This window comes from Saccopteryx bilineata, chromosome 1 (assembly GCF_036850765.1).
Source record: "Saccopteryx bilineata isolate mSacBil1 chromosome 1, mSacBil1_pri_phased_curated, whole genome shotgun sequence".
In the NCBI taxonomy this organism is placed as follows: Eukaryota; Metazoa; Chordata; class Mammalia; order Chiroptera; family Emballonuridae; genus Saccopteryx; species Saccopteryx bilineata.
In genome coordinates this window covers 186,709,863-186,736,746 of record NC_089490.1, presented here as the reverse complement: position 1 = coordinate 186,736,746, position 26,884 = coordinate 186,709,863, and the positions used below count along the sequence as shown (strand labels likewise).

The 26,884-nt window shown below is 38.2% G+C and overlaps 1 protein-coding gene across 4 annotated transcripts in view; it reads right to left on the bottom strand.

Annotated features, from left to right (window-relative positions):
• SLC10A7 (solute carrier family 10 member 7) overlaps window positions 1–26,884 on the bottom strand; it is a 223,466-nt gene that overhangs the window by 138,384 nt on the left and 58,198 nt on the right. Inside the window, exons 5-6 of one of the 4 annotated variants that reach the window (XM_066232449.1) lie at window positions 13,555–13,593; window positions 6,309–6,500 (exon numbers count right to left, since the gene is read on the bottom strand). The exons of 1 other annotated variant lie outside the window; for it this stretch is intronic. In XM_066232449.1, the coding sequence (XP_066088546.1) occupies window positions 6,468–6,500; window positions 13,555–13,593 (72 nt within the window). In that variant the 3' untranslated portion in view covers window positions 6,309–6,467. Of the gene's footprint in view, window positions 1–6,308; window positions 6,501–10,606; window positions 10,655–13,554; window positions 13,594–26,884 lie in introns of those variants that run through there. 2 more of the 4 variants (XM_066232457.1, XM_066232432.1) reach the window with 2 other exon arrangements.

The following is a 26,884-nucleotide window of genomic DNA, read 5'->3' as shown; positions in this document are numbered from 1 at the left end:
ATCACTTACATGTTCTTATTTAAAAATCTCCAGCTCTTTAAATATTTGTACTAAGTACACTTGTAGCAAATTTTCATGGAAAACTTAGTGATATATAAAATCAATTACGTCAAAGATAACAGCATATGGGGTGGTAATCTACTACATGGGGACAACCTGCCTTACTCTTCTCACAAGGGGTTACTATGATAAGAAAACCTTACAAATCACCTAGTATCAAAATTAGATGTGGGAATGAGTTTCCAAACTCATTCTAGACTTACACTGTGAATATGAAGCAATATAAACTTCTTATGGATGTATATATGTTTTACTGAGAGTAAAAGCTTACAATTTAAAGTCACTTGAACATAAGCAAAAAAAAAAAAATTTAGCCCTGGCCGGTTGGCTCAGCGGTAGAGCGTCGGCCTAGCATGCGGAGGACCCGGGTTCGATTCCCGGCCAGGGCACACAGGAGAAGCGCCCATTTGCTTCTCCACCCCTCCGCCGCGCTTTCCTCTCTGTCTCTCTCTTCCCCTCCCTCAGCCAAGGCTCCATTGGAGCAAAGATGGCCCGGGCGCTGGGCATGGCTCTGTGGCCTCTGCCTCAGGCGCTAGAGTGGCTCTGGTCGCAACATGGCAACGCCCAGGATGGGCAGAGCATCGCCCCCTGGTGGGCAGAGCGTCACCCCCTGGTGGGCGTGCCGGGTGGATCCCGGTCGGGCGCATGCGGGAGTCTGTCTGACTGTCTCTCCCTGTTTCCAGCTTCAGAAAAATGAAAAAAAAAAAAAAAATTTGGTGGATAACTGAAAGTAACATTGCAATGGTGAAACCAGTTCAACATATGATTGTAATAATTAGCATAAATTTTAAGAGCATAGTATATACAAGCTATTTTATAATCATTGCTATATTAAGAGAGGTTAAAATCAGATTCATTGATTGAATTCTTTCTATTCATTTAACAAATATATTTTGAGTGCTTTCCATATACTAGATACTATAGGTGTTGTGGACAGAGCAGTGAACCAAGCCAAACCAAACAAATATTTTTGCCTTCTTGGAACTTTCATTTGAATACGGCGAAACAGACAAAGAAAGAAAGAGAGAAAGAGAGGGAGGGAGGAAGAAAGAGAGAGATAGAGAAAGGAAGGAAGGAGGGAAGGGAGGGACAAAGGAAGGAAGGAAGAAAGAAAATGTTAGAAGACAAGTGTTCTAGAAAAGAACCAGAGCCAGATGGCAGGCATTGTAGATGATTAGAGAGGCCAGAATTTTAAACTAACTCATTACAATCTATACTAACCAGTTACAATTCAAGTGGAAAGTCATCACAAGAGTTAAACAACCATAAGAGGAAAACAAGAGAAACTGCTTCAAGGAGCAGACAGGCCTGGGAGAGACAAATGGGATACAGAAAAGATGAGAATAGTTGCAGCAAAGAGATGGGAGCAAAAAAATACTCCACGTGTTGGAGGCAAGGAAGGACAGAGGACAAGAGTGAATCAACAGTGACTATGGGAGAGAGAGGAGAACACAAAGAGAGAGAGAGTGTGGGGCTGCACTGGAAGGAGTTCTGAATGGCCGGCCAGCTAGGTGGTGCTCAATTAAAAGGCACCGAAGGCACTGGGCATAGGGTGACATGTGAAAGTGGTATGCGAAGACATTTTATCTCGTAACAATGTATAGAATGGTAAGAAAGAAGAAACGAGTAATTGTCTTGGCTCTTGGAAATTATCAAAAGCACAATAATGTTAATAAACATTATCTCCCCTAAATCAATTAATAACATAAGCTTTCAAGTGAAAACCTAGAAACATTTTAGAAAATAACTACTTATAATTGCCTAAATGATTAAAACAAACAAGCACAATAAACAAACCACAAATATCAACCACTAGACCTAGTTCTCTGTTGTCTGAAATTGTTATTAAGAGAACTATTCAACTTGCTCTATATCCTCAAAATAGAAACACTTTACTATAATTTTTGTGAATATTTGCAGATTAAATGGATAGAGCCAAAATGACGTTTCTATAATTTTCAATCACTATTCCATGTACATTCCCATTTACACTTCAAACAAACAATTTTATCTTAAGTAATTGTATTAATGTCATGTGTAATATCCTAAGATAGAGAAACAATTTTTAACAGTCATGAATACTGATCTAATTATTTTCAGGGACAAGCATATATGTCACTATGTAGATATAAGAGGAACACTACAAAGCTTGACTTACATGGAAAAAGCCCAGTAGGGACAGCAACAATAGAAATGGGCTTCTTTAACGTAATCAGAGGAAGTGCTTTCAAACTGATTTATATTCATTGTGCCCCCTAATATAGGCTTTGCTTTTAAAAAATATAAAATATAAAATGCATATTATATATGCATTTTAGCTATGAAACTAAAAGACACTACATGTGAAATTTTATCTGACATCATGATAGGGGAGAACTTTATAAGTATAAAGGCTATGAAAAAAATCTATGTGAAAAGATGTATACATTTGACAGATATAAAACTTTAAACTTCTACAACAATATGCAAATTAATAAATCCAAATTCAAACATAGTACCGTATGCAAACATTAACTCCAAAGAGATGACAGACCTAAATTAAAAACAAAAAGTATAAAACTTCTAGAAGAAAACATGGAAGTAAAATCTTTGTGGCTTTGGATTAAACAAAGATTTCTTAGGACACAAAAAGCATAAGCTATAAGAGAAAAAAAAAATCCATAAAAATTTAAAACTTCTGCTCTTTGAAAGACACTGTTACGAAAGTGAGAGGAAATACTTGCAGAATACATATCTGATAAATATCAATAACTGGATTCTAAAACATATGTAAAAAAGTCACAACTCAATTATAAAAAAAACTCCCAATAAAAAAATGGGTGAGAGGTGTGAACAGACACTCTCCCAAGAAGATATACACGTGGCGAATAAGCACATAAAAAGCTGTCCAACATCATTAGACATTAGGGAAATATAAATTAAAGCTTTGATGACATGCTATTATATAACTATTAAAACAGCTAAAATAAAAAATACTGCTAATACCAAGGGTTGACAGGCTTAGGAGCAACTGAATTCCTCATACATTCCTGGTGAGAATGTACAACGGTACAACCACCTTGGAAAGTGCTTTGGTGGTTTTGTATAATGTTAAACATATACTTACATTTGACTCAGCAATCTCATTCCTGGGTATTTCCCCAAAAGATTGAAAACATCTGTCTACACAAAAACCTAAACATAAGTTCTCATAGCAGCTTTATTCACAATTTCCAAGCACAGGAAACACCCTACAGTTCATCAACTGGTAAAGTGAAAATGCAGTACTATTTTGCAGTAGAAAGGAACAAGCTACTGCTGGATACATACAACAACATAGATGAATCATAAAAACATATACTACATGAAATAAGCCAGACTCAAAAGGCTACATAGTAGGGGATTCCATTCATATGACCTTCTGGAAAAGGCAAAATTAAAAGGGGAAAACAGATATTTATGCACAAAAATGTTGTGTCAGCTTTTAAAAAATAATAGCAAACCAATATAAATAACCTAAATGTCTACCAATGGGGAAATAACTAAATAAATAGCAATATTCCTTCTAAAAGAATGTTACACATGATATTATCCATTAGTAGAAATAAGAATATGAGGAAATGCTCACATATGTTATCAAAAGGGAAAAGACAAAAAATAAAATTTTCTAAGAAAGTATAGACACTAAGTATAAGCACATTTGTAACTATACATACTAAATACACAGGTTATATGCCAAAATGCAAATAGTAGTTATACCTAGTTCTATTGGTATTTTCTAAACTGCTATAAAAAAACATATACAACAATTATAATAGATTTTTAAAAATTAATTTTTAACACAATGTTCCCACAGAATATGTTATATATGGTAAGGCACTTTTACAAGACAGTTTAGCTTTTGCTATACTTAAAAACTAATTCTGATAGCTGATAAATTGCTTTTTAAAAAAACATCAAATTTGGCAGACACACAAACTTAAATAAAATCCAGTTTTCTTTAGAGGTGCAATAAAAATGAGAGAGGTTTTTTAAAAATTAATTTGAAGAGGATAATCTACTATTTTACTTGAAATTTTATAGCTAAAATAAGTAGTCTTCAAACTTTGTGTGGTCAGATCACCCACTAGAGAGATGAACCAGCTTGCCTGGTGAATCACACAGAAAGATCTCACTTAAATCCAAGATGTCAAGAATCATATACTGTATTATCGGGGGGTTTTTTTTTTGTTTGTTTGTCTGTTTTTTGTATTTTTCTGAAGCTGGAAACGGGGAGAGACAGTCAGACAGACTCCCGCATACGCCCTACTGGGATCACCCGGCACGCCCACCAGGGGGCGAAGCTCTGCCCACCAGGGGGCGATGCTTTGCCCCTCCGAGGCGTCGCTCTGTTGCGACTAGAACCACTCCAGCGCCTGGGGCAGAGGCCAAGGAGCCATCCCTAGCACCAGGGCCATCTTTGCTCCAATGGAGCCTCCCTGCGGAAGGGGAAGAAAGAAAGTGGAAGGAGAGGAGGAGGGGTGGAGAAGCAGATGGGCGCTTCTCCTGTGTGCCCTGGCCGGGAATCGAACCCCGGACTTGTGCACGCCAGGCTGATGCTCTACCACTGAGCCAACCGGCCAGGGCTGTATTATCGTTTTTTAATTGTTCTTCTTCTGTTTTGTTTTAATTCTAGAACCTAGCAGAAGTCTACAATCACTAATAAAACTGATAGAAGGTCACACTGTGATATGCAGTGAATCAAAGTTAAAAAAGATTTTGATGTCTGGTCTGCCCTTACCAATAGCACAGACCGTTGTTTCTTAGAAGTGCTAAATGTTCACTTGAAAACTTGAGTCTTTGGTGGAGTCTGGATGTTTAACATTGCTTCCCTCAGAGAGAAGGTTCTTTTTGGTTGGTAGAATCCACACGTTTACAGTTCACGCATCCTCAGATGCTGTCCTGATTCTTTCCACATGTGCAGACTTACTTTGGAATGGCAGTGGGGTCGGAATCAATGCAGTGAAAATATTAACAAGGGGGAAATTATTATCTCCTCTCCCACACCCCCACCCGCCATAGGACTTCATGTTCTCATCCTAAGAATCTGCAATGCAGATGAAGACAGGAAACTTAATTTTGGCACACCACACTATTATCCCCAGATCTCCCCAAAATGAGCTCCATAAAGAGAGGACTCATGGCAAATTTTTGGTTTGGAGAAATAGAAGCAGAGAAAGGAGAACTATCGACCACATTATCAGCAGTTGTAGTTACTGGGTATTTCCTACTAAAGGCCATACCCTAACCAGGGGTAGTCAACCTTTTTATACCTACCGCCCACTTCTGTATCTCTGTTAGTAGTAAAATTTTCTAACCCGCCCACCGGTTCCACAGTAATGGTGATTTATAAAGTAAGAAAGTAACTTTACTTTATAAAACTTATAAAGCAGAGTTACAGCAAGTTAAAGCATATAATAATAATTACTTACCAAGTACTATATGTCAGATTTTCGCTAAGTTTGGCAGAATAAATCTTTATAAAACAACTTACTATAGTTAAATCTATCTTTTTATTTATACTTTGGTTGCTCCGCTACCTCCCACCATGAAAGCTGGAACGCCCACTAGGGGGCGACAGGGTCCAGGTTGACTACCACTGAGACTAAGCAGTTCTCTAGTTCACTGGATTCAAATGAAGGAAATGCTGTCTCTGGTTTAACCAACTCCTTGGATCATTTTCTCAGGGGGCCCTTTACAAACATACTCCCCCCTACCCATTTGTATTTATTTATTTTTACCTAAATGGGTACAGGGGCAAGGACTTTTCCAGTTTGAGAATGATGACATTTTAAAAATTGATAAAAATGAAAATAAAAGTACATGGCATTTGTTAAACGGTAATAAAATAACTTCAGTCAATTGGCTAGTTCTAAACCAGTAGATTTCTTTAAATAGTAATGAAATCATTGCTTTAAAAAAATCCATCATTATTAAAATTTAAAAAAAAAGTTGCCTCAGCCTCTACCAAAATTAGATTTGTAAGTTGCTGGTCATTCCTATAATTAAATCTATGTCACAGATTTGCAAGAAAAATGGTCACTGTGACTAATGCATTTGCTTGCAACACAAGTCCTGTCAGACAGTATACAGCATTATGCTGCTAAAATGGAGTAGGTAAGGATTCTATACATTTTTATTAAGTAACAAAGACCATTTTTTTATTGACAATGACTATACTTTAGATGAGTTTATTTCAGAAATAAATCCAAAAGTAGCTATTACGGGATTTTTCTTACACAGGCATCATAGCAGCATATCATTAATGATACCAACAAGTTTGGCACACATACATCCTGCTTTCTGGGCAAGGGTCATGTAGAAAATACTCCAAGGAAAGAAACACAAACATGTTCAGGTGGCCAGAGCCCCTGGTTCTGTGGGGTTCCTCATCTGACCTCCCCAAATGGTTCTGATTCTCCCTGTGGATGAAGAGATTGAGAATGGTGTTAAGAGAACAGTGCTTCCCAAAGTCTAGGAACAGTGCTGCCCCGGTGGAAGTCAAATCAAGATGACAGCAACTAGTGATTAAATTGACTCTTTTCAAGGAAATTCAGACTGACAGAAGGAAGAGTTCTTGGTTTGGTACTTGTTCTAACTTCACTTTTTATCAAAAGGACAGGCATCAGACCCAGAGCCTTGTAGAGCCAGCGGAGTTTAATTATATACAATTTAATACTAGCTTTATCCCCACTTTATATCATTTAAATTACCTTCTATTCATGACAAGATTATTTTTTTATTTACAATGTTGACATAAAGTTTTGCTTGAAAATAAATTTAAATTTAAAAAGTGATTTTTATTTAACCCCATAATACACATAATATGTTGACATGGCGAAAGTCTTAAAGGGGCTTGAAATTTGGAAAACACTGCATCCTTTATTGTTATTTTTTCATGTATTTACTTTTGTGTGTTTGCTTCAATATCTAGAAAAGTGACTTGAATCTAACAGACTCAGTATTTGTGTATTGATTTTATATCCTATTTTTCTATTTTGCGCCGTAGTGCTGAGCCAATGGTATTGTTAAAGAGAAGGTAGTCTTTTCTCAGCACTCCAGCTTTTATGATGCTCATTTGCCCAAAGAGGGAAGAAAATGAAGTGCATAGCCTGAGGACGGGTTCCACTTTATAAGGTGGAAACCAGCTTCTCATTGTCTGAACATCGCTCATAAGATATTTTAAAGCCTAAGATAGGTTACCATAAATCCTGGCTTTATCCAACCCTGTACAGTAAAAAAGATGAACTTAAAATAACATCCTATCAGGTGGTACTAAATACTGCTTAAAAATTCAGTTGTTTATTTGTTTGTTTGTTCTGGCACTTAAACTTAATGATAATAAAAACCTATTTTTATAAATGAGTCATGAACTTTGGGGGGAAAATCAAGATCTCAACTGAATAATTGGGTTTGGTTAACATTTTAAGAAAATTAAGGGAAAATATCAGCATAATTCTCAGTATTGCCCAAAGTGGGTATTCCATAAATATAAACTAAATTAAAAATTGATATTCTAGTTTTGAGTGAAAGAAAAATCAAATTAACAACTCAGTCACATCCTTAACCCTCAATGCTAATATTTGAGATTCTTGCTTTTAATTTTTAAAATGCAGTGGTGCCCAGACATCAGTAACACATTCAGTGTACTTTCTCTCTGGCTCTTCTAAGTGGGACAGAAAGGAAAGAATAAAAGAAGTTACTAAACATACATCCCAAGTTATTTTTAAATAATGTCATTTGTTTTTGGGATGTCTTTCTTTCCGCAACTACAATAGCATCGGTTAACTATTCAAATCTTTTTTCAAAGCTGGGTAGCCATGGCGGCCCAGCCAAGGCAAAGAGAAAAGACAACAATGGGTAAGGGGAGAAAAATGAAGGCTGCCTAGTTCTTCAGCTCAAGGCAAGGAATTCCTTCAGCACTTGGTATCACATGAAAAGAAACAAAATTATTCATCTTAGAATAGCTTCTTCTGGTTGCAGCAATGACTATTTAAAGAGAAGATTTATATAAAAGAAACTCATTTCTTAATACTTTAAATGATGAAATTTAGAAGTAAACAGGGACTCAGATCTTTTTTAGACTAGGTGTTATTGCATTCACTAAGATGACTTAACTTTGTTTATAGCTCTTTGCAGCTGTTTCTGACATCCTTACATCTATGTATATTGCCATGAATCCCTATGATGTTATATGTCATAGTTACTAGAGACTCAGTTCAGCATAATCAACTTTGTTACCCACAGGGCTTTTCCTCTAAGATCCGGAGTGATCAAAAACAATAAAATAGGCTGAAGAGTCTAAAAACAAAACGTCCTACTTTTTCCTTTAAAATTTTAACCTATACTTCTTGAAGACAAGGAAACACCAAATTCAGTCTTCAAACCCAAAATTCCAAAGGTCTAACATAGCATGTGACCAAAGTTTTTTCAACAAAGTTGAATCTTTTAAATTAAAGAATTTTTCAGTTGAAATTTTTCAAAAAGTTGCTAATATCTATTTCTAAAAAATCTTCCTTTGCTGAGGAAGCAACATGAGGCATTTAAACTTTAAATATATGATTTTACAGAGAAAAAGATACATAATTTTGATATATAATTTTAGTTATTCAGAGTTACTGACTATCAAGGGAAATCTCAAAACACTTACTATGCTCGACAATGATTGTAAACTAAACAATTTAAATAAGAGGAGGAGATAATGACATTAACTTCTTAACTTCAGGCAATCCTCTGTGACATGTTTTTAAAATATTCTCTTGGTCTGAAATGTATGTAAATTGAATTCATCTATCATTGGTTATTACCAGTCTAGCTACATTAAAAAAAAACCCCACCAGTTTTCTGTAACAATTAGTTCTTTAAAACACTGTGTTTTAATTAGGCCTGGGACATTATTAAACTAGCTATAAATATGTACAATATTTTACTTGGTATACCCAGATGTCTGAAAATCAACAAGAATGCCCTCAAAGTTCTTTCTTCAAAAATTCTTCTTAAGAAAAAGGCTTTTATTCAAAGTTTTAATGTGATCTGAAGTAAATACTCTTTTCAGATTCCATTTTGTAAATGCCAAAGAAATGGTCACTCACAACCAGACAATAATCATTGAATCAGTCTATTTTATCATTCATAGGCATTAAGTCAGAGATAACCAATTTCTTTATTTTATGAACGTCCATGGTCACACACACACACAAAATCATGGCAGAGTTTGGATAAAACCTAGATCAGTTATTTCTGCCACATCATACAATCCCACATCTAATCCCATTTAACCCTCACCACAACCACACAGTTTAGGTAATATCATTACCCCATTTTACATATAGGGATGGTTATATGGTTAAGCTAGTATTCAGTGAAATAAGGATGGAAACCTAGACAAGACTGACTCTGGAAATCATACTGCAACTTCTAACCCTAAATTTTAAGAATAGGTAGATATTTTCCATTCATAAAGAAAACTCCCAAAAAACTCTAACAAATACCACCCTTTAATAATAACAAAATAAATCGTGAAGGTTATAATTTAGAATTAAAATAAGTCCTTTCCCAAAGTTTAATTCAAGCACTAACTTCTCCATGAAGACTACTCATATCATTCAACTGAAATTTAATCTCTTTCCTTAAATTCTTGACAACTGCTGTACAGTATCCATATGCAGAAAGTGCTAGCTGCCTCTTCAGACCTATTCTCTCCTCTTCCATAGCAAGAGAGATCCACTTGTTAGCTCTTAGCAATTACCACCTGTCCCAACTTCTCTCATGGCTATGACCTTATGGCCAAGTTCTACAATAAAATACAGTGTGTTCGTAAAGTCATGGTGCACTTTTGACCGGTCACAGGAAAGCAACAAAAGACGATAGAAATCTGCACCAAATAAAAGGAAAACCCTCCCAGTTTCTGTCGGATGATGTGGCAGCATGTGCACATGTGCAGATGATGATGTATCACCTTGTATACAGCGAAGCAGCCCACTCCAGTCATGCCAGTCGAGATGTGGATGGTTCAGAGGAAAGTTCAGTGTGTTCTGTGGCTCGCTAAATTCGAATCCGTGACCAAAGTGCAACATGAATATCGGCATGTTTATAACGAAGCGCCACCACATAGGAATAACATTACTGGGTGGGATAAGCAGTTGAAGGAAACCGGCAGTTTGGTGGAGAAACCCCGTTCTGGTAGGCCATCAGTCAGTGACGAGTCTGTAGAGGCTATACGGGATAGCTACCTAAGGAGCCCTAAAAAATCTGTGCATGAGCCCGCATTGAACTGCACTAAATAGGTATGAAACTGGGAGAGTTTTCCTTTTATTTGGTGCAGATTTCACATTTCTATCGTCCTTTATTGCTTTCCTGTGACTGGTCAAAAGTGCACCATGACTTTACGGACACACTGTATTACTGCAAGGATGGTGCTGAAATTCTAAGAATACTGTTTAGAAAAAGCAGACTTAGCTTTTAGGGAAACTCGTTTGTCCTTTCTCACTCTACCTTGCTCTCCAGGTATCTCTTTGGCTGGAGCTCCAGCAGCTCTTTTGGGTCATGCGGCAACCCTTGGGAAGGAAGCTGCATGCTGTGGAGGGATGAGGAAGGACACAGGTGTCTCGGTTCACAATGAGACCATGAAGCCACTATCCCACACATGGACAGCCTCCCTCCAGATTTTACCTAATAGAGAAATGAACCTTTATCTTAAAGAAGCGGCTATTTTTGTTCTTGTTAAATAAGCTAAACCCAATTCTAACTAATTTAGGTCAGACTCATATTTATTTCAGAATTCCAAGTTAATTGTAACTATGATGGAGAAAGGAAAAAATAGAATTATTTCTTTCATAATACTTGAGCAAAACATCTCCAATCATAATTTTTTTTTTTTAAACAGAGAGAGAGTCAGAGAGAGGGACAGATAGGGACAGACAGGAAGGGAGAGAGATGAGAAGCATCAATTCTTCATTGTGGCACCTTAGTTGTTCATTGATTGCTTTCTTCTATGTGCCTTGACTAGGGGCTACAGCAGAGCAAGTAACCCCTTGATCAAGCCAGTGACCATTGGCTCAAGCAAGCAACCTTGGGTTTCAAGACAGCAACCACAGGGTCATGTCTATGATCCCACACTCAAGCCAGCAACCCTGCGCTCAAGCTGGTGAGCCTGCACTCAAGCCGGATGACCCCGCGTGCGAGCCAATGACCTCGGGGTTTTGAACCTGGGTCCTCTGCATCCCAGTCTGCTGCTCTCTCCACTGCACCACCACCTGGTCAGGCTCCAATCATAATTTTCATTCTCAAACCCTTTTCAACTTTGGGAATTTTCACTTTGGGAAAGAAAAGGGAGGGAAATGAAGTGGAAGGAAAAATGGACAAGAACGCTTCTGCCTCTCCGCCCTTGCTCTGCGGTGTCCTCTCCTGTCTTCTCCACCCGCTAAGCCCTACCATGCTTCAGGGCCCAGCTCAGCAAAACTGTTTCTGTTCCAGCTTTGAAGACAGAGTGCACACACCCTATGCCATTCAACAGTCAAATATTGTACAGTACCATCTTTTGTTTGGCTTCTTCACTTTTGCATTGTTTTTCTTTTTTCCATGTGTCATCCTCACAATGTAGTGGGACCCACATCATGTTACATGGTACCCCCCCACCGCTACGAGAAAACTACCTCTGTGTGGCAAGACATCAATAAATACTTCTGATTGATTAATTGAATTAAGGTAAGATGGAAGATGAAGAGAGGAAAAGAGTAGAAGACTAAGGAGTGAAAATGCACGAATTTGTAGAAGTGAAAGAGCATAATAAAAGACCTAAAGAATCCGCAGGACAAGTTTGACTTCACTGGACCTTCTCAAAGTATTGGGCTTTGTAGAACAAATATCCTGATATATCGGTTGTTCAGACAGTCGGTGCAAAGTTGAACTCTTCCTACTTGAAGGGACAGTGTATTTGCCTGTCCCTTGTCAGACAATTGTCTCAACTGTATTTTCTTATTTACCTTATACATTTGAAAGAGTAAAAGTTCCAGCTCAGGAAACTGTGTTTTGATAGTGATTGTATATGATTCCAAACCATATAATAAAACTTGGCTTCTAGTAAGATCATAATTAACACATTATTCTCTCAGTTGTGACAACATATAGAAAATAATACTTGCATGCGTGCAATACTGTGGATGGTTCAGAGGAAAGTTCAGTGTGTTCTGTGGCTCGCTAAATTCAAATCCGTGACCAAAGTGCAACATGAATATCGGCATGTTTATAACAAAGCGCCACCACATAGGAATTACATTACTCGGTGGGATAAGCAGTTGAAGGAAAATATCATTGAGTCTCAAATAAGTAGTTCAAGAAATCATTTTCACTAAATAGATTCTATTAACACTCCTCTAAAACCCAACCATAATACAGTGTTGGGAATAACGTTACTACTTTTTTAAAAATAAGATATATTCTAAACATATATTTTACAGAAGCTACCTAAGTAAAAGCTCTGTAACACCAAAATATTAAAAACTGTATAGAAGCCTGTAGAATTAATACTATGTAACAATATGTTTAAAAGCTTTAACTACATTTAAATGCATATAGTGACATCAAGAACATTTTATACAGAAGCAATTGATATTTTGCCTAGACCTATGAACCAGTTTATACTCCTCTGGTTCTAGTCTCAATTATTTGTACTACATATTTGCTCATAAATGATATACCTAAAAATACAGTGTTCTAATGTATTTTTGTGAAGTTTTAGGGAGGGTATAAATAAAATTATTCAATTAGCAGACAATTCAGCTACTTTTTTATTCATTCATAACACAGAAACCAATTCTTTGTTACATCATCTATTTAAAAAACAATGATTAGAAGTGATAAAATAGTTATTTTCTCATAATTATATTGGTCTACTTATAAAAGTTGAACTATTTTTACCTTTTTACATACAATTTATAGTTTACCTGTCAAAAACATTGCATTTTCTTGCAAATTACTCATTAGTTAATTCCTCATTTCAAATGTTTTTTTCACATAGATTTATCAGAAGAAATCAAGACAGTAGCCTCTTTGACAATGATATGTGCAAAATAAATGACATGTCAACAAGTAAATTAGCATTCCCTTTCTGACCAGCTAGGCCATGTTTCCTTTTCAAAATCCTCAGTCCCGTGATACAAAATAATAATAATCTAAAAGACCTCATTAGGTGATCAATATATTGACATAATCTCTATAAGGAGACACTTAGTGTTTTAATTGATTCCATGAATCCATTAAATGGGTTATTAAACCCAAGTCTCCCACTTGTATTGTAAGAAAAAATTTTCTTATTTATTAACTAATTTCCTCCAGGTTATAGATAATAGATCATAAAAGATTCAAAAACGTTTATATTTAACCAAACAGTACAAGAAGTCAAATTTTTCTAAATCTTTCATATAAGCAATATTACAACAAAAGTGATAATAAACAAGTTAAACCATGTTTACTTACCAAAAAACTTCCAAAGGCTGAATTAAATATTGCTGCTGCCTATAGAGAAAATAAATGGGGGAAAAACTCACTGAAGGTGAATAGGAAAAGAAATGTCAAAGATCATCATTGTCCCATCCCACACTATTTAAAAACCTTAAAACATTGACTCTATAAAGCAAAGTTGGTCACTGCTTACAAAAATTGCCAGCGGCCTATAGTTTACCAAGATAGATGAGCTACAGCTTAGAAATCCATAAATAATGGGGCTCAAAAGCAAGCAGAAAGGGCTTGTCTTGTGATGCCTGAACCTATCAGACAGCACCAAAGAATCGCCACCAATAGTAAATTGAAACCCGATTATTGGTTTTCTACTAGAGTTAAAATGATCAGAGGGTGATTTATTCATAAAACATTTCATATTCTTGGGAAAAGGAAAACCAGAACTGTTAAAATATTAACTATTCTCTATTAGGAAGCCAAAGTCCTTGGAGCTACACCCAGCAAAGTGAGCTCTGTGGTTTCCATACAACACGCATTAAAATGACAAACACTGTTTAAAGACCATAGAAGTTATAGCTATCCCAATAATTCTAAGGTAGAAAGAAACACAACTTCTAATGGGCGTTCAAAATGCAAAAAAGAAATATTTGACTTTGCTTACCTAAATATCCAGGGGATACATAGTAGAGATAATATAGCTCAACTTTAAATCAGTCACTGTATTCCATGAAGCTACACCTGAATCCTAAAAGCGTCTCACATTATTCAAAAAGAATAGGAACTCGCATAAGATACAATTTGATGAAAGAAAGAAAAATAATAAAGGGCAAAAGGAGGGGTAGAGAAAACCTATTGGCAACTCCTGTAGATCCAGAGCAGAATTAAATTAAACATCATGGACCTTACAGCTGCATCGCAGTACGAAGACGTCAGTTTAGCAAGTTTGAATAAAGTCCAAAGCCAAGCTAAGAGCTGTCGCTGAAAATGCCTTCTGCTCCAGAAGAGGAAGCAAGGAGAGTGCATAGGTAATGAGATCCTTGACTCCAGAGAGCTCTGCTCTCCTGTTCGAGTTCATAATTAATTCAAAGCTTTGATAATTTCATTAGATTTCTCCCCTCCTGGCCCCATCAATAAAAGATGGCACCAGACCACACCTCCTCTGTGGCATAAACATAGGCAAAAACTTCTACGTGAGGAGAAAAATAAGTAAAATGGTATAAAAAAGTGAGCTGTGGTGAGATCAACAGGGAACATGACCCTCCTCTACAGTAAGGCACCATGCCCACAAACAATGGTTATTTCCATATCCTCCTTTTGTGCTTACAATAGATTGATCTCTGTTTCTAGTACAGTTAAGAGATCTTCCCCTAGGAGCTCCACTCTTCCAAATCTGCAGCTCTCCTGTGCTTTTCACCAACCCTACACTAGATGAATTAACAGTTTTGCCTAGCGTTAAAAAAAAAAAAAGAATAGATGGTGAGAAGTGAAAAGGCTCAGAAGTCAAGTAAAATAAATATTAATTACTACTCCTCAGATCAAATCACCATATTTGCATTCCATTCACTCTCTTTTTAAACCCAGACACAAGAAATACATTTCATATGATTGGCTGTGGTCTTGCATTTTATAAAACAACAGCGACAGTGACAAGATATCTTAGGTACTCAAAGGTGCTGCAGGCCAATTTATTCTTAGTTGTTTTTCTGACGGAGGTGATGGGTTTTAACTCACTTGCCTGCACTACGTCTCGGGCCTCCCAGGCAGTAAGCTTGGGCAATCACTGGTGAAAAGCATTGGGTACTCTGAGGAAGCATGTAAAATGAGACACTAAACCAAAAACTTAAGGCTCAACATCAATAGACAAATAAGCTAATAGTTGTCTCAATTCTGCCTTTAGAGCATATCAAGGAATTAAGTTTTCCCGAGTTCTAAAGATTGATCATAAGTATTCAGAGTATTCAATTGATATATGAGACATGTATGTCTTTTGACGTAATGAGGAATTCTCAATTCCTTAGCATGATATAAAGGCTACACAAACAGGTCTCTGTCTGGAGACAGATCTCATTGCCTGCCTCAGGTTTTATAGTCTGACAACACTAAACTATTTGTGATTCTCCAAACTGATCAAGCTGCTTCTCACCCCTTCCTTCCCTGGCTTGAAGTGCCTACCTCCCCTCCTTTACCACTGATCTTAGCAATTCAGCTTGGCCGCTGTCCTTCCAAGATTTCCATCACCTCTTCCAACACACACACACACACACACACACACACCCACACACACACACACACACACTTCTAGGTGAACTCAGTGTCCCTACGCCTGCTGCCACAACATCCCAAGCGTACCTCTGCCATGGCACTTGTCACACTATTGAGATGACCTATGTGTGTGCCTCCCTGCCCCACTACAGACTAAAGTCTGCTAAGGAAGAGGTCTGATGAGGTTCACCCTAAGCACTTACATGTTTGTTATGGATTGCTGAGATAAGTAGAATGCCCAGAAATGTTCAAAGTCTACCTGTCCTACTAAGTGACTCCAAATGCCTGGCAGAGTCCAAGGACTGGGAGACACAGGCGACTGGATCCGGCCAAGCCACAACCAAGCAGCAGCAATGGCAGATTTGGACTTTCTTCTCCCACTCAATATAAGCATCTCTCTGACATCTTGTTTTCCTTCCTGTAATCTCTCTATTGTGAGAGTTACATAAATATGATTAACATAATAATGTTTTAAAATGTACCACTGCTATAAAGCAATAGTTAGTTAAAGTAAAATCTAGGATTACCAAGGAATACACTGCAGCCATTAAAAAGGGGATGAGTTGCCTATACTACTACGAAAGCACACTGCTATTTAAAGTGAAAAGGCAAGCTTCAAAAGAGTGTGCATCATTCCTTCAATATGGTTTTTCCACACCACCAAGCAATTCTCAGACACCAGCTGGGTGTGCTACACATCAACTCAATTTTGCCACTATCCACCCATAACTAGTGTCAAATCCCACAAGTTAAGGGTTCAGTCCCACACAACTGCCCTCCATTTTAAATGTTAATCACAAGCCCAAGCTGTCAGCTGTGCTTCTGGCTATAAATTGAAGGTCTCACAGCCACATCCTTGAGTTTGAGTAGTCGGCTAGAGTGGCTTACCGAATTCACTCACTCGATACTGCTTCATTATGAAAGGATACAACTCAGGGACAGGCAGATGGAAGAGATGCACTGGGCTGGGCATGGGGGAGGGCACAGAGCTCTCATGTCCTCTCTGTTACCACGTTCTCAGCCCTGCGGTGTGCTCACCAACCCGAAAGCTCTTGGAGCCCTTCCTTTGAGGTTTTATGGCAGCTTCACTACATAGGCTTGGTTGATAAATCATTGGCCATTACTGATTGAACTAAAACTCCAGCCACTCTCTCCCTCCTAGAGGTATGGGAGTCAAAGGAAAAGTTCCAAACTTCTAATCACTAGTTAGTTCCCCTTGCAAACAGTCCAATCCTCGGGCTAGCTAGGGGCTTTCCAAAAACCACCTGATCAACATAACAATAGACACCTTTGATGGTTCTCTTCTCTTAGGAACTCTGCTGAAAACTGAGATGAAGACCAAATATATTTCTTGTTTATAATAGTATTGTGTAAATATTTACACAGACATATACATAGAAAAAACACTATTTTTTTTCTAAAAGGAATCACAAAAAACTCCAGTTTATGGCTAAATTTGTTGAATGGGATGGGGGGTGTCTTTTTTTTATTTTCCATTTTGTTATCTGTCCTGTTTGGCTCTTGGTTTTTAACATGTTTCTTCTTTACATTTCACAAGGGTTATCTGGCCAGGGAGATGTTCAGGCATTTACTGTTTGCATTTTGAATTTCTTTTTGTTAAAATGTAATAAATACTTCATTTTAAGATAAAATTAAGATTTCAATCCATACTTTGTCCATTAGAGGCATCTCTTTCTGGCTGGTGGACAAGCTGGAGGTTAGACGCCCAATGGCACACAGCCCTGCGCTGGGGTGAGAAGCCAGAGGACGAACCAGAGGCACCTTCCGGGAATATCTGGTCTTGGATATCAACCCAAAAACCACTATCATTTTGTATGAAAACAAACACGGCTATAGAGAATACAGACCTTGTGAACTGAGATCAGACTTGAGCCCCCAAAGACAATTTGTTCTGATGGTAAGAAGCCTTCAGGTTGTACATGCAGCCTCTCTTAGGATGTGAGTTTTGTCTTCTCGGGCTACTAGAAGCCATACCTGAGACAATTCACTCATTTTTTTTTCTTTTCATTTTTCCGAAGCTGGAAACAGAGAAGTAGTCAGACAGACTCCCGCATGCGTCCGACCAGGATCCACCAGGCATGCCCCTCCGGGGCGTCGCTCTGTTGCATCCAGAGCCATTCAGCGCCTGAGGCAGAGGCCACAGAGCCATCCCCAGCGCCCGGGCCATCTTTGCTCCAATGGAGCCTTGGCTGTGGGAGGGGAAGAGAGAGACAGAGAGGAAGGAGAGGGGGAGGGGTGGAGAAGCAGATGGGCACTTCTCCTGTGTGCCCTGGCCAGGAATCGAACCCAGGACTCCTGCACGCCAGGCTGATGCTCTACCACTGAGCCAACCGGCCAGGGCCAGTTCACTCATTTTTAAGGACAGCATTTCATTTATCTCTTTTGCTAGAAACAATTGAATTACCCATTCCCCACCTAGAATGCTCCTTTCTACAGGAATGTTCCGTTACAGCAAGAATTTTGTCTTATTTGTACAAGAGTGTATCCTCAGTGCCTAGAAGAGCCCGTGGCTTGTAGTAGACCCTTAATAAACATTATTGAATAAATGAATGAATGAATATCTCTTGTGCTAATGGAATGTCCTGCACAGTCATGTTTTCATTAGTGAACTCAGGCCACCTATCTGGGAAGTGCATACCTTGGTGTAATCACATTTGACAGAAAATTAGATCAATGCTAAGGGGTGGGGGGAATTCATATTGAGATGATTTTTTAATAATGTGCAGATTGGCTTCCTTTATATTATATATTTTTAGATAATATATTGCTTTTACTATCAGCCTGATTTTACCCAATATATGGCATTTTACTAACGTTTCATTATATATTATATGGCTTGTCTTTATTAAATTATTTTGGAAAATTGAGCGAGTTCAATAATGAATTAATTTCTTCATAAACCACTTGGAATTATTTGAAATAAAATGGTAAATTAAAACACACACACACATCTGAAAACAATGGGGACAGAGAGTCCTCTGACTCATAAAGCAAGCTTTCTCTTTGCCAAATGCTTTCCAATGCTGTGAAGTTCTCCCTTCCAGCAAGCCCCAAACCTTCCCCTTCCTTAACTGCCATGCACTGACCATGTTCCATGCTCCAGAGTCACCTAAATACATAATCCTTTTTTTAAATGACGGCACTTCAAATATATGAACACTACTGGGTCCTACCCAAGTCTTCTCTTATAACGCTGTATCTAAAACTTTCATAATGCTGGTAGAACACCCGTCTTTTCCTTTCTCTCATGAGTGCACTAAATTAAAAAAAAAAATGAAATCTGTTGTTTATATTTAGTGGGAATAATAATCTATTGCAAGTTAATTTATGAAACTTCCTGTTTTCACTGTTGCATATTCTGCTTCTCCAGTCAATGTATAAAGAAATGGTTACCAAAATTTTAAAATAGGACATCTATGGTTGTTTCAGAATTTCTGATAATGCTCCAATCTGAGAATGTGTGGCAAGTATCTATTCTAAAGTAAGATATATGTCCATGGAGTTCTTATAACAAGACATGAAAACTAGTCCAGGGGCCATTTCACATATAATATATTATATAATAACAAACTAGAGATTCTAGAGGAGATTAATAAAAGGAAATTTCCAGGAATGGAGGGTCTTTTGACTTTTTCCTTTTCCTCTAGGAAAGAAAACTGACCTGCCCACTACACCTCACAAATTGGGGATGGGGACAATTTGTACAAAATACCCAACAATGGGGAGAGCAGAAATTGCCAGAAAGCTGGAATGGCACTGCTGTCCCTACTGGATGTTTCCTGGGGGAAGAGAGGACTAGCTGGGCTGCCACAGGAGGACAGTTCACTCTGTGAGAGTGCTTGGAAACATCATGGTGTGCTCCCTAGAATGGGAGGGGGCGGGGCTTAGGGAGGAAGTGCATGTGAACCAGAGACAGATACTTGTTTCCATATAGGAAACAGACAGGTGAAGAGGCTACCTGGAACAGACCACCATGGGGCAAAGAGAGGGTAAGCAACCGGCCCAAGCATACTTCAGTTCTGTGATGAGGTAATAAGTTCCCATCTGTTGGTCAAATAAATTAGTAAAATATGATTTTTATGTTTGTTTGCTTATAGTTTGCACTGGGGGCTGGGCAGTGCCAGGTATATGTGGTCTGTGTAATTGCAAATTACCTTCCTGCTTGAGAAGAGCCATTATTTTGCTAATGTTTGCTGGAGGAGAGGTTTTCATGCCAGAGTTTGAAAAGAGAGAGCAGAAGGAGAAAGAGAGAGAAGCCATGTTTGCAGAGTGAGAGCGGAGAGAATGCAGAATGCTGAGGAAGAAGCCAGTTTGTACAGAGAAAAAGGAGGTATGCAGAGGGGTAACCAGAGGTGAGGGGCTTTACAAGCTCTGCTGAGACTGGTGGGGTCTTTGATTCTAGAAGGAACTGGTTCTCCTGGTTGTGGAACCAGAGAATGTGTCAGGGCTTTGGGAATCCTGAGTGAAAGGGAAGTGTTTTCCCTGTGTGTTTGCTCATCGGCCAGTGTGCAGACTTTAATAAAAGAATGGCCCACCAGTTTTTGGCTCACTGTTTCTTTACCGTCTGCCCAAATTCAATGAGAACCTGCATGTGCATGGCTGTGACAGCGCGACTACTGGCCATACACCATCAATTGCATTCTGGGCAAGTAGATGCCTCAGAGGACTACAATAAAACTTCATTTGTCTAGAGAAGCGGTTCTCAACCTGTGGGTCGCGACCCCGGCGGGGGTCAAACGACCAAAACACAGGGGTCGCCTAAAGCCATCGGAAATACATATTTTATTTAAAAATGTATTGTATAATAAATATATATTTTCCGATGGCTTTAGGCGACCCCTGTGTTTTGGTCATTTGACATTTCCGATGGCTTTAGGCGACCCCTGTGTTTTGGTTGTTCGACCCCCGCCGGGGTCGCGACCCATAGGTTGAGAACCGCTGGTCTAGAGAGACCCAACATGACAGCCTTCCAGGACAAAGAGGGTTCAGCAATAAGAGGCTGGAGGGGCATGTTTAGGAGCAGGGGGTGGAGGTGAACTCTGAAGAGCTCCCTCCTCTAACCTGTCCAGCAAGAAGACAGAACATGTGGACACCCACTATGACAGAGTGCACTGAGGGCCAGAGTACAACAGGACCAATGAGAAGAGACTGTCCCACTGTCTCTAATGCACCGGCCCTGCTCTGGCCCTGACACTAGGGAAAGCAGGAGTAGGGGGTGAGATGGTAAAAGAGGAGTGGAGCAGGCTGTGCCCCCTTCCCCTCTGGTCCTGCTTACCCTGTTTTATCTTTTTATCATATGTGTATATACCCATTAAGAAAAATACATATCATTTTCTGTGTTTAAAAAAACAAACAAATAGGTTTGCTTTAAACTAGACTGGCCTGGGTTATTTAATTCCAAAAAGCTAATCTTCCTTACTAAATAGTACTATGTTAGTAACTAAAAGTGACTAGAAAACCCCGAGCTCTGCCAGAGATGCTGTCAAAGGAGAGGGTGGGGGTGAGGGGCGGGAGTGGTTAGATGGCGTTTCACGTAGTACAGGATCCTCAAATTCACACCACCTGATATAGAGATTATAATGGCAACATTTTAAATGCATTGTTGACCTATAGCAAAAAATTCAGATAGGAGACAGAAGTCAAAACCAGAGAGGCAGAGCACCTGAGCAGGTGCTGCCCTCCCCACGGAGCCCTGACTCGCACCCACCCTGCATCACGAAGCACATGCTTGCCCTGCGAGCAAACCGGAGGTGAGACCGCAGCCGGCAGAGCGGAGCACGCAAGGACCGCTCCGCCGCAGAAGGGCCACAGGGGAGCTCCACGTACAAAGTCAAGAAAGCAACCCAGGGCCTGCATCAGCGGTGGGCGCTGCGCTGCAGTTACACCACCCAAGCGATTCAAGGACCCCAAACTCACCACTCATTCCAAGAACAGGAAAGACAAAACGGACAAGAGACCAGTAAACTCCTGAATCCCGGGGAGAAGCAAATGCAAAACATCTTTGAGGTCACTTCCACGATCCAGAGCAAAGTGCATTCCCAGATAAAACAACCACCCCTGGTGGGTTTACAACAAAAAAATCACAAACCACGCGAGAGAGCTGTATGTGACAACAACAGCGCTCTAAAGCCATTAGGACAGGAGGAGAAACTGAGTCTTTCACAACATAGTAAAGAAGACAGTACTAGATAAATGAAAGGCCTAGATTTGGAAGACCTAAAACTTCAAAACTTTTAGAAGAAAGTATGAATGAGAGACTATCTTTATGCTTTCAGAAAAGGAAACAGTTTTTTTTTTTTCAAGGAAGACACCAAAAATACACATGGAAAAGGAAAAGCCAGGATCACCAGGCCAGGAAGTCCTGCCAATGACATACAAGTTGCTGTAGGACCGCTGGTTGGGGTGGGGCAGAGGTGCAGAGGTTAGTTTTTGACCGCCTGCCTCCCTCCTTCCTGCCCAGAGCAGTGAACCAGAAGAGAAAGAAGAAATGCAGACAGCCACTCTGTCATTATGGGGCCACACAGCAAATGCCAGCACCCCTCCCTACGGGCATCTTGGTAGATGAGAAAAACAAGTTCCCGCTTGCTTAAGCTACTTTTAGTCTGATTTTCTGTTCTTTGAAACCTAACTGATACAATCATGTTCTTAAACAAGGGAGAAAATAATAAAGGACTAATCAAGGAAATTAGATAAATCGAAAGTGTTTCCTCTAAGCAAGCATATCAAGCTTTATTTAGCACTATTTCTTGTTCCCACTGCAATTGGCATAACACAAAAAATGAGGAAGGAGAAGAAAACTGAACATGAGCGACGATTGTTAGAGATCAAAGCTGCGTTTTCTTGCCCTGGAAAAATTTCTCAACTATGAGAATTTGTATCACTTCAGCCTCTGATTCAAAAGGAGAACTGGCCTTAATACTATTTCCCTTCTAAGCATAGGTTCAGTTTGGAAAAAAAAAATCATATAGACATCAACGCTTGAATTCCAATCCTTGGCCTACCATTATATGTGGAATCACAAAATGTTTTCTTTTTACATGTCCAGTATTTTGCAAAGGGTCATAGAAAGGTAAAAATATCTTTTAAAGAATTAGGAAAGATCAGCTGTGTCTTGTTAAAAGCTTTTGCACAGCTAAAGACAATAAGAACAGAATAAAAAGACAAACTACACAATGGGAGAACATATTTGACAATATGTCTGATAAGGGGTTAATAACCAAAATTTATAAAGAACTTGTAAATCACAACACCAGGAAGACAAACAATCCAATCAAAAAATGGGAAAAAGAAATGAATAGACACTTCTCCAAAGAGGACATACAGATGGCCAATAGGCATATGAAAAAATGCTCAACATCACTAATCATTAGAGAAATGCAAATTAAAACCACAATGAGATATCATCTCACACCAGTCAGAATGGCGCTCATCAACAAAACAACACAGAATAAGTGCTGGCGAGGATGTGGAGAAAAGGGAATCCTCCTGCACTGCTGGTGGGAATGCAGACTGGTGCAGCCTCTATGGAAAACAGTATGGAGATTCCTCAAAAAACTGAAAATCGAACTGCCTTTTGACCCAGCTATCCCACTTTTAGGAATATACCCCAAGAACACCATAGACCTACTCCAAAAGGAGAAATGCACCCCCATGTTTATGGCAGCATTGTTCACAATAGCGAAGATCTGAAAACAGCCCAAGTGTCCATCAGAGGACGAGTGGATTAAAAAGCTTTAGTACATATATACTATGGAATACTACTCAGCCATAAGAAATGATGACATCGGATCATTTACAGTAACAGGGATGGACCTTGATAACATACGGAGTGAAAGAAGTAAATCAGAAAAAACTAAGAACTATATGAATCTATATACATAGATGGGACATAAAAATGAGACTCAGAGACATGGACAAGAATGTGATGGTAACGGGGGGGGGGGGGCAGGGCACAAGAAAACCAGATAGAAGGTGACAGAAGACAATTTGACTTTGGGTGAGGGGTATACAGCATAATCAAATGTCAAAATAATCTGGAGATGTTTTCTCTCAACATATGTACCCTGATTTATCAGTGTCACTGTATTAAATTTAATTAAAAAAAAGAATTAGGAAAGAGTTTACTCTGTTTGTTTTGAAAGCCAATTATAATGGATTTCTGGTAAATATCTTAGTTACCAGGACATTATAATATTGACTATTTAATTACCACTGTTTTCCCTGCGTAAATATAACAAGTAAAATTTGAGTTATGCATTTCCCTATTACATTTAAGTACTATTGAACCATAATACAGGAGGACATCAGTGAAGATGCGAGTTTGTACACCATGCTCAGCATTAAATGGACACTTTTCAATTGATTCCATTATTTTGTTTGTTAATGCATTTTTTAGGCAGCAATGGCTAAAAAATAAAATACTGTTTTGAAATCAGCCTTGAATAGTTTTCAACAAAAAATCTCAATGAGTACTATAGTACTACTACAATGTATTCACCAATTTAAAGAAAGATTAATCTTGGAACACGTACCATTACAATTCACCATTTCAATGGCCACTTTAACTCTTGGTTTTGAAAATATTACAGAAATGAACAGAAGTTCATGTATACACAAGTGAAGAGCAAATAACACGCCACTGCTTTTCTGAGAGTAAGCTGCATCTCTTGCCTATTTCTAAAGGTCCATTTCTTAATACCAATGGAAAAAATTTATTTATAATATCCTTAATCTTGAAGTGAATGGGGGTGGTGGTATTCTTGTTTATAACTATTCATCTCAATTCAGGCAAGAAAAAAATATATTCAAGTTACTATTTCTGGGTGCTAAATTGAATCAGGTGTCTTCTCCTCTTAAGAAAATTAAGTTGCTTTTGTGCAAGAGTGTTTTAATGAAAACAGAGCCTGCCGACAGTGATAAATGGGAATGACACCAGAGAGAGCATGTAAGCAGGACAATATGTGCATGTAACAGTCTTGCAGCCTATTTTTCACTGACTATTCTGAATGACTTCGCTGTTTCTTAAGGGGCCTATTAATCTCAAATTTAGTTATTATACAACGTTTATTTGAACATATATTCTGCGGATGATGACAGTTAATAAAGGAAATCTTTCACAAGCTGTATTTTTACATATTGTTCCAACTACAGCTCCCAGTCGTTTGATGGTATTGATGAAATAACCTACATTGTGCTGAGGGTTTTTTTTTTAAAGGCACATATATTCAGATTCCTTTCTAAGCACATGGGGACTCTTAAATAACTGTTAAAATGCATACAAAAAAAAATCCTACTATGAAATGGTAAAAGTAATAGGACATCTTAACTGTTCAACAAAAATTCTTTAATGTGAAAACTGACACTTCTAAGGCAAACCAGATACCTTTTAACACTTTTTAAGCTTTAGTGCATCACACGCATACTTCTTGCATACCAATCTACATGTTCACAATATGCATGGGGCAGAGGAAGGAAGCCAAAATCAATTTTCTTGAGGTGCAAAAAGAATCAAGTAACATAGCTGCTTTGATTTTTACCTTGGTGTGTTGGTTTTTTTTGGATAGAATACCATGTACTTAAAATAGCGGTAATTCTGTATTTCTTATTCTGGTAGCATACTTAAAGGCTTACAAGAATTTTTAAACATTTTCCTAAAAATATATTTTTCAACTCAAATAACTTCATCAATTCAGATTGTGGTTCTTGTTCCAGGAGAAATTTGTTACTTTAAATATAACTGGTTCATAATAAGAAAACCTATTAGTAGGAAATACATATCGGAGTTCAGGATTTTTAAAAACCGTCTCCTAATTGAGATGAATACCGACTTAAACACTTTCAATTTCATTCTCATGAAATCTCAGTCTTTAAAGATATTCAATTCCAGTGAAATCAGGATTTTCAAGTGGGCAGGGCCCATAGACACTCTGACAAGCACTTTATAAATGAGGAGACAGAACTCAGGACAGATGAAGGGTTTTTCCCAAGGTCATAGTGGCTAGTGGCAAAGTCAAAAAGCAATCTCCAGACATATTCCCTGCACCCTCTCTGTTACACCTACACTGCCTAGATCACATCTTATTTTTAGTAGGTATTTGTAGATCTACAATATAAAACAGGCTGGGACCAAAACAATAACAATGGTTATGCTGGGGTAATGAGGTTATGGATATTTTTTCCTCTGTGCTTTTTCCTTATGTTCAAGGTTTTCGTACTGATTATGTGTTTCTCCGGGAAAAAAACACACAATAAATGTTACCTGTTAACTATGCCCAATATTTTAAAGGTTCTCTCTTTAATCTTTAGGCAAACCTTGAACAATGCTATGCACATATGAGGTGCTTAGTCAATGTCTAAAAATGGAATGAAATTGAGGATAATGCCAAGAAGAATCTACCTAAATAGTCTTACTTGTTATATTAACACTGAATACTCAAAGGAACAAACTGGGGGTGTGGGTATAACTCAGAATATCAATTATTACATTGAAAAGACATTATTTATTTATAGCATATTAAACACTTGTAGATATCTATAATGTAGCTGAATGAAACTTTCTTAAGATATTACACACCACTTGACATTAGATCTTTTTAAAAAATACCAATTTCTCAATACATCTAAAGTTTAGTGGTTTTCAATCTTTTGGGTTTCCTATATCCTGTCAAAAAAGGAATAAAACAAATACTCCTTTAATTATTTATTCATTCATTCAACACAAATTTATTAAATAGTCCATTAAACTAAGCACTGAGAATACAAAAATAAATACCACAGTCTACTGCTTACAGTATAGGGCTAGAAGGTAAATGCCATAATGGCTATAGTACAAGATCAACGGGATCAAAGTGTTATAGCAGTAAAGAGGTGAACTACTAACATTTCCTTTAAAATGGCCTTTTTCAATACCTCCTAGTGATATACGACAAGCACTTCTCTGATCAATTAATGGAAGTTCTATTTAATGCCAACACATGAACTAAGCTCTCAGCATGCCAGCAGAGAAATTGGCCAAGAATTCCCCTAACACTTTGTTTAGAAGGGCATCCACAAAACCTAAGTGACA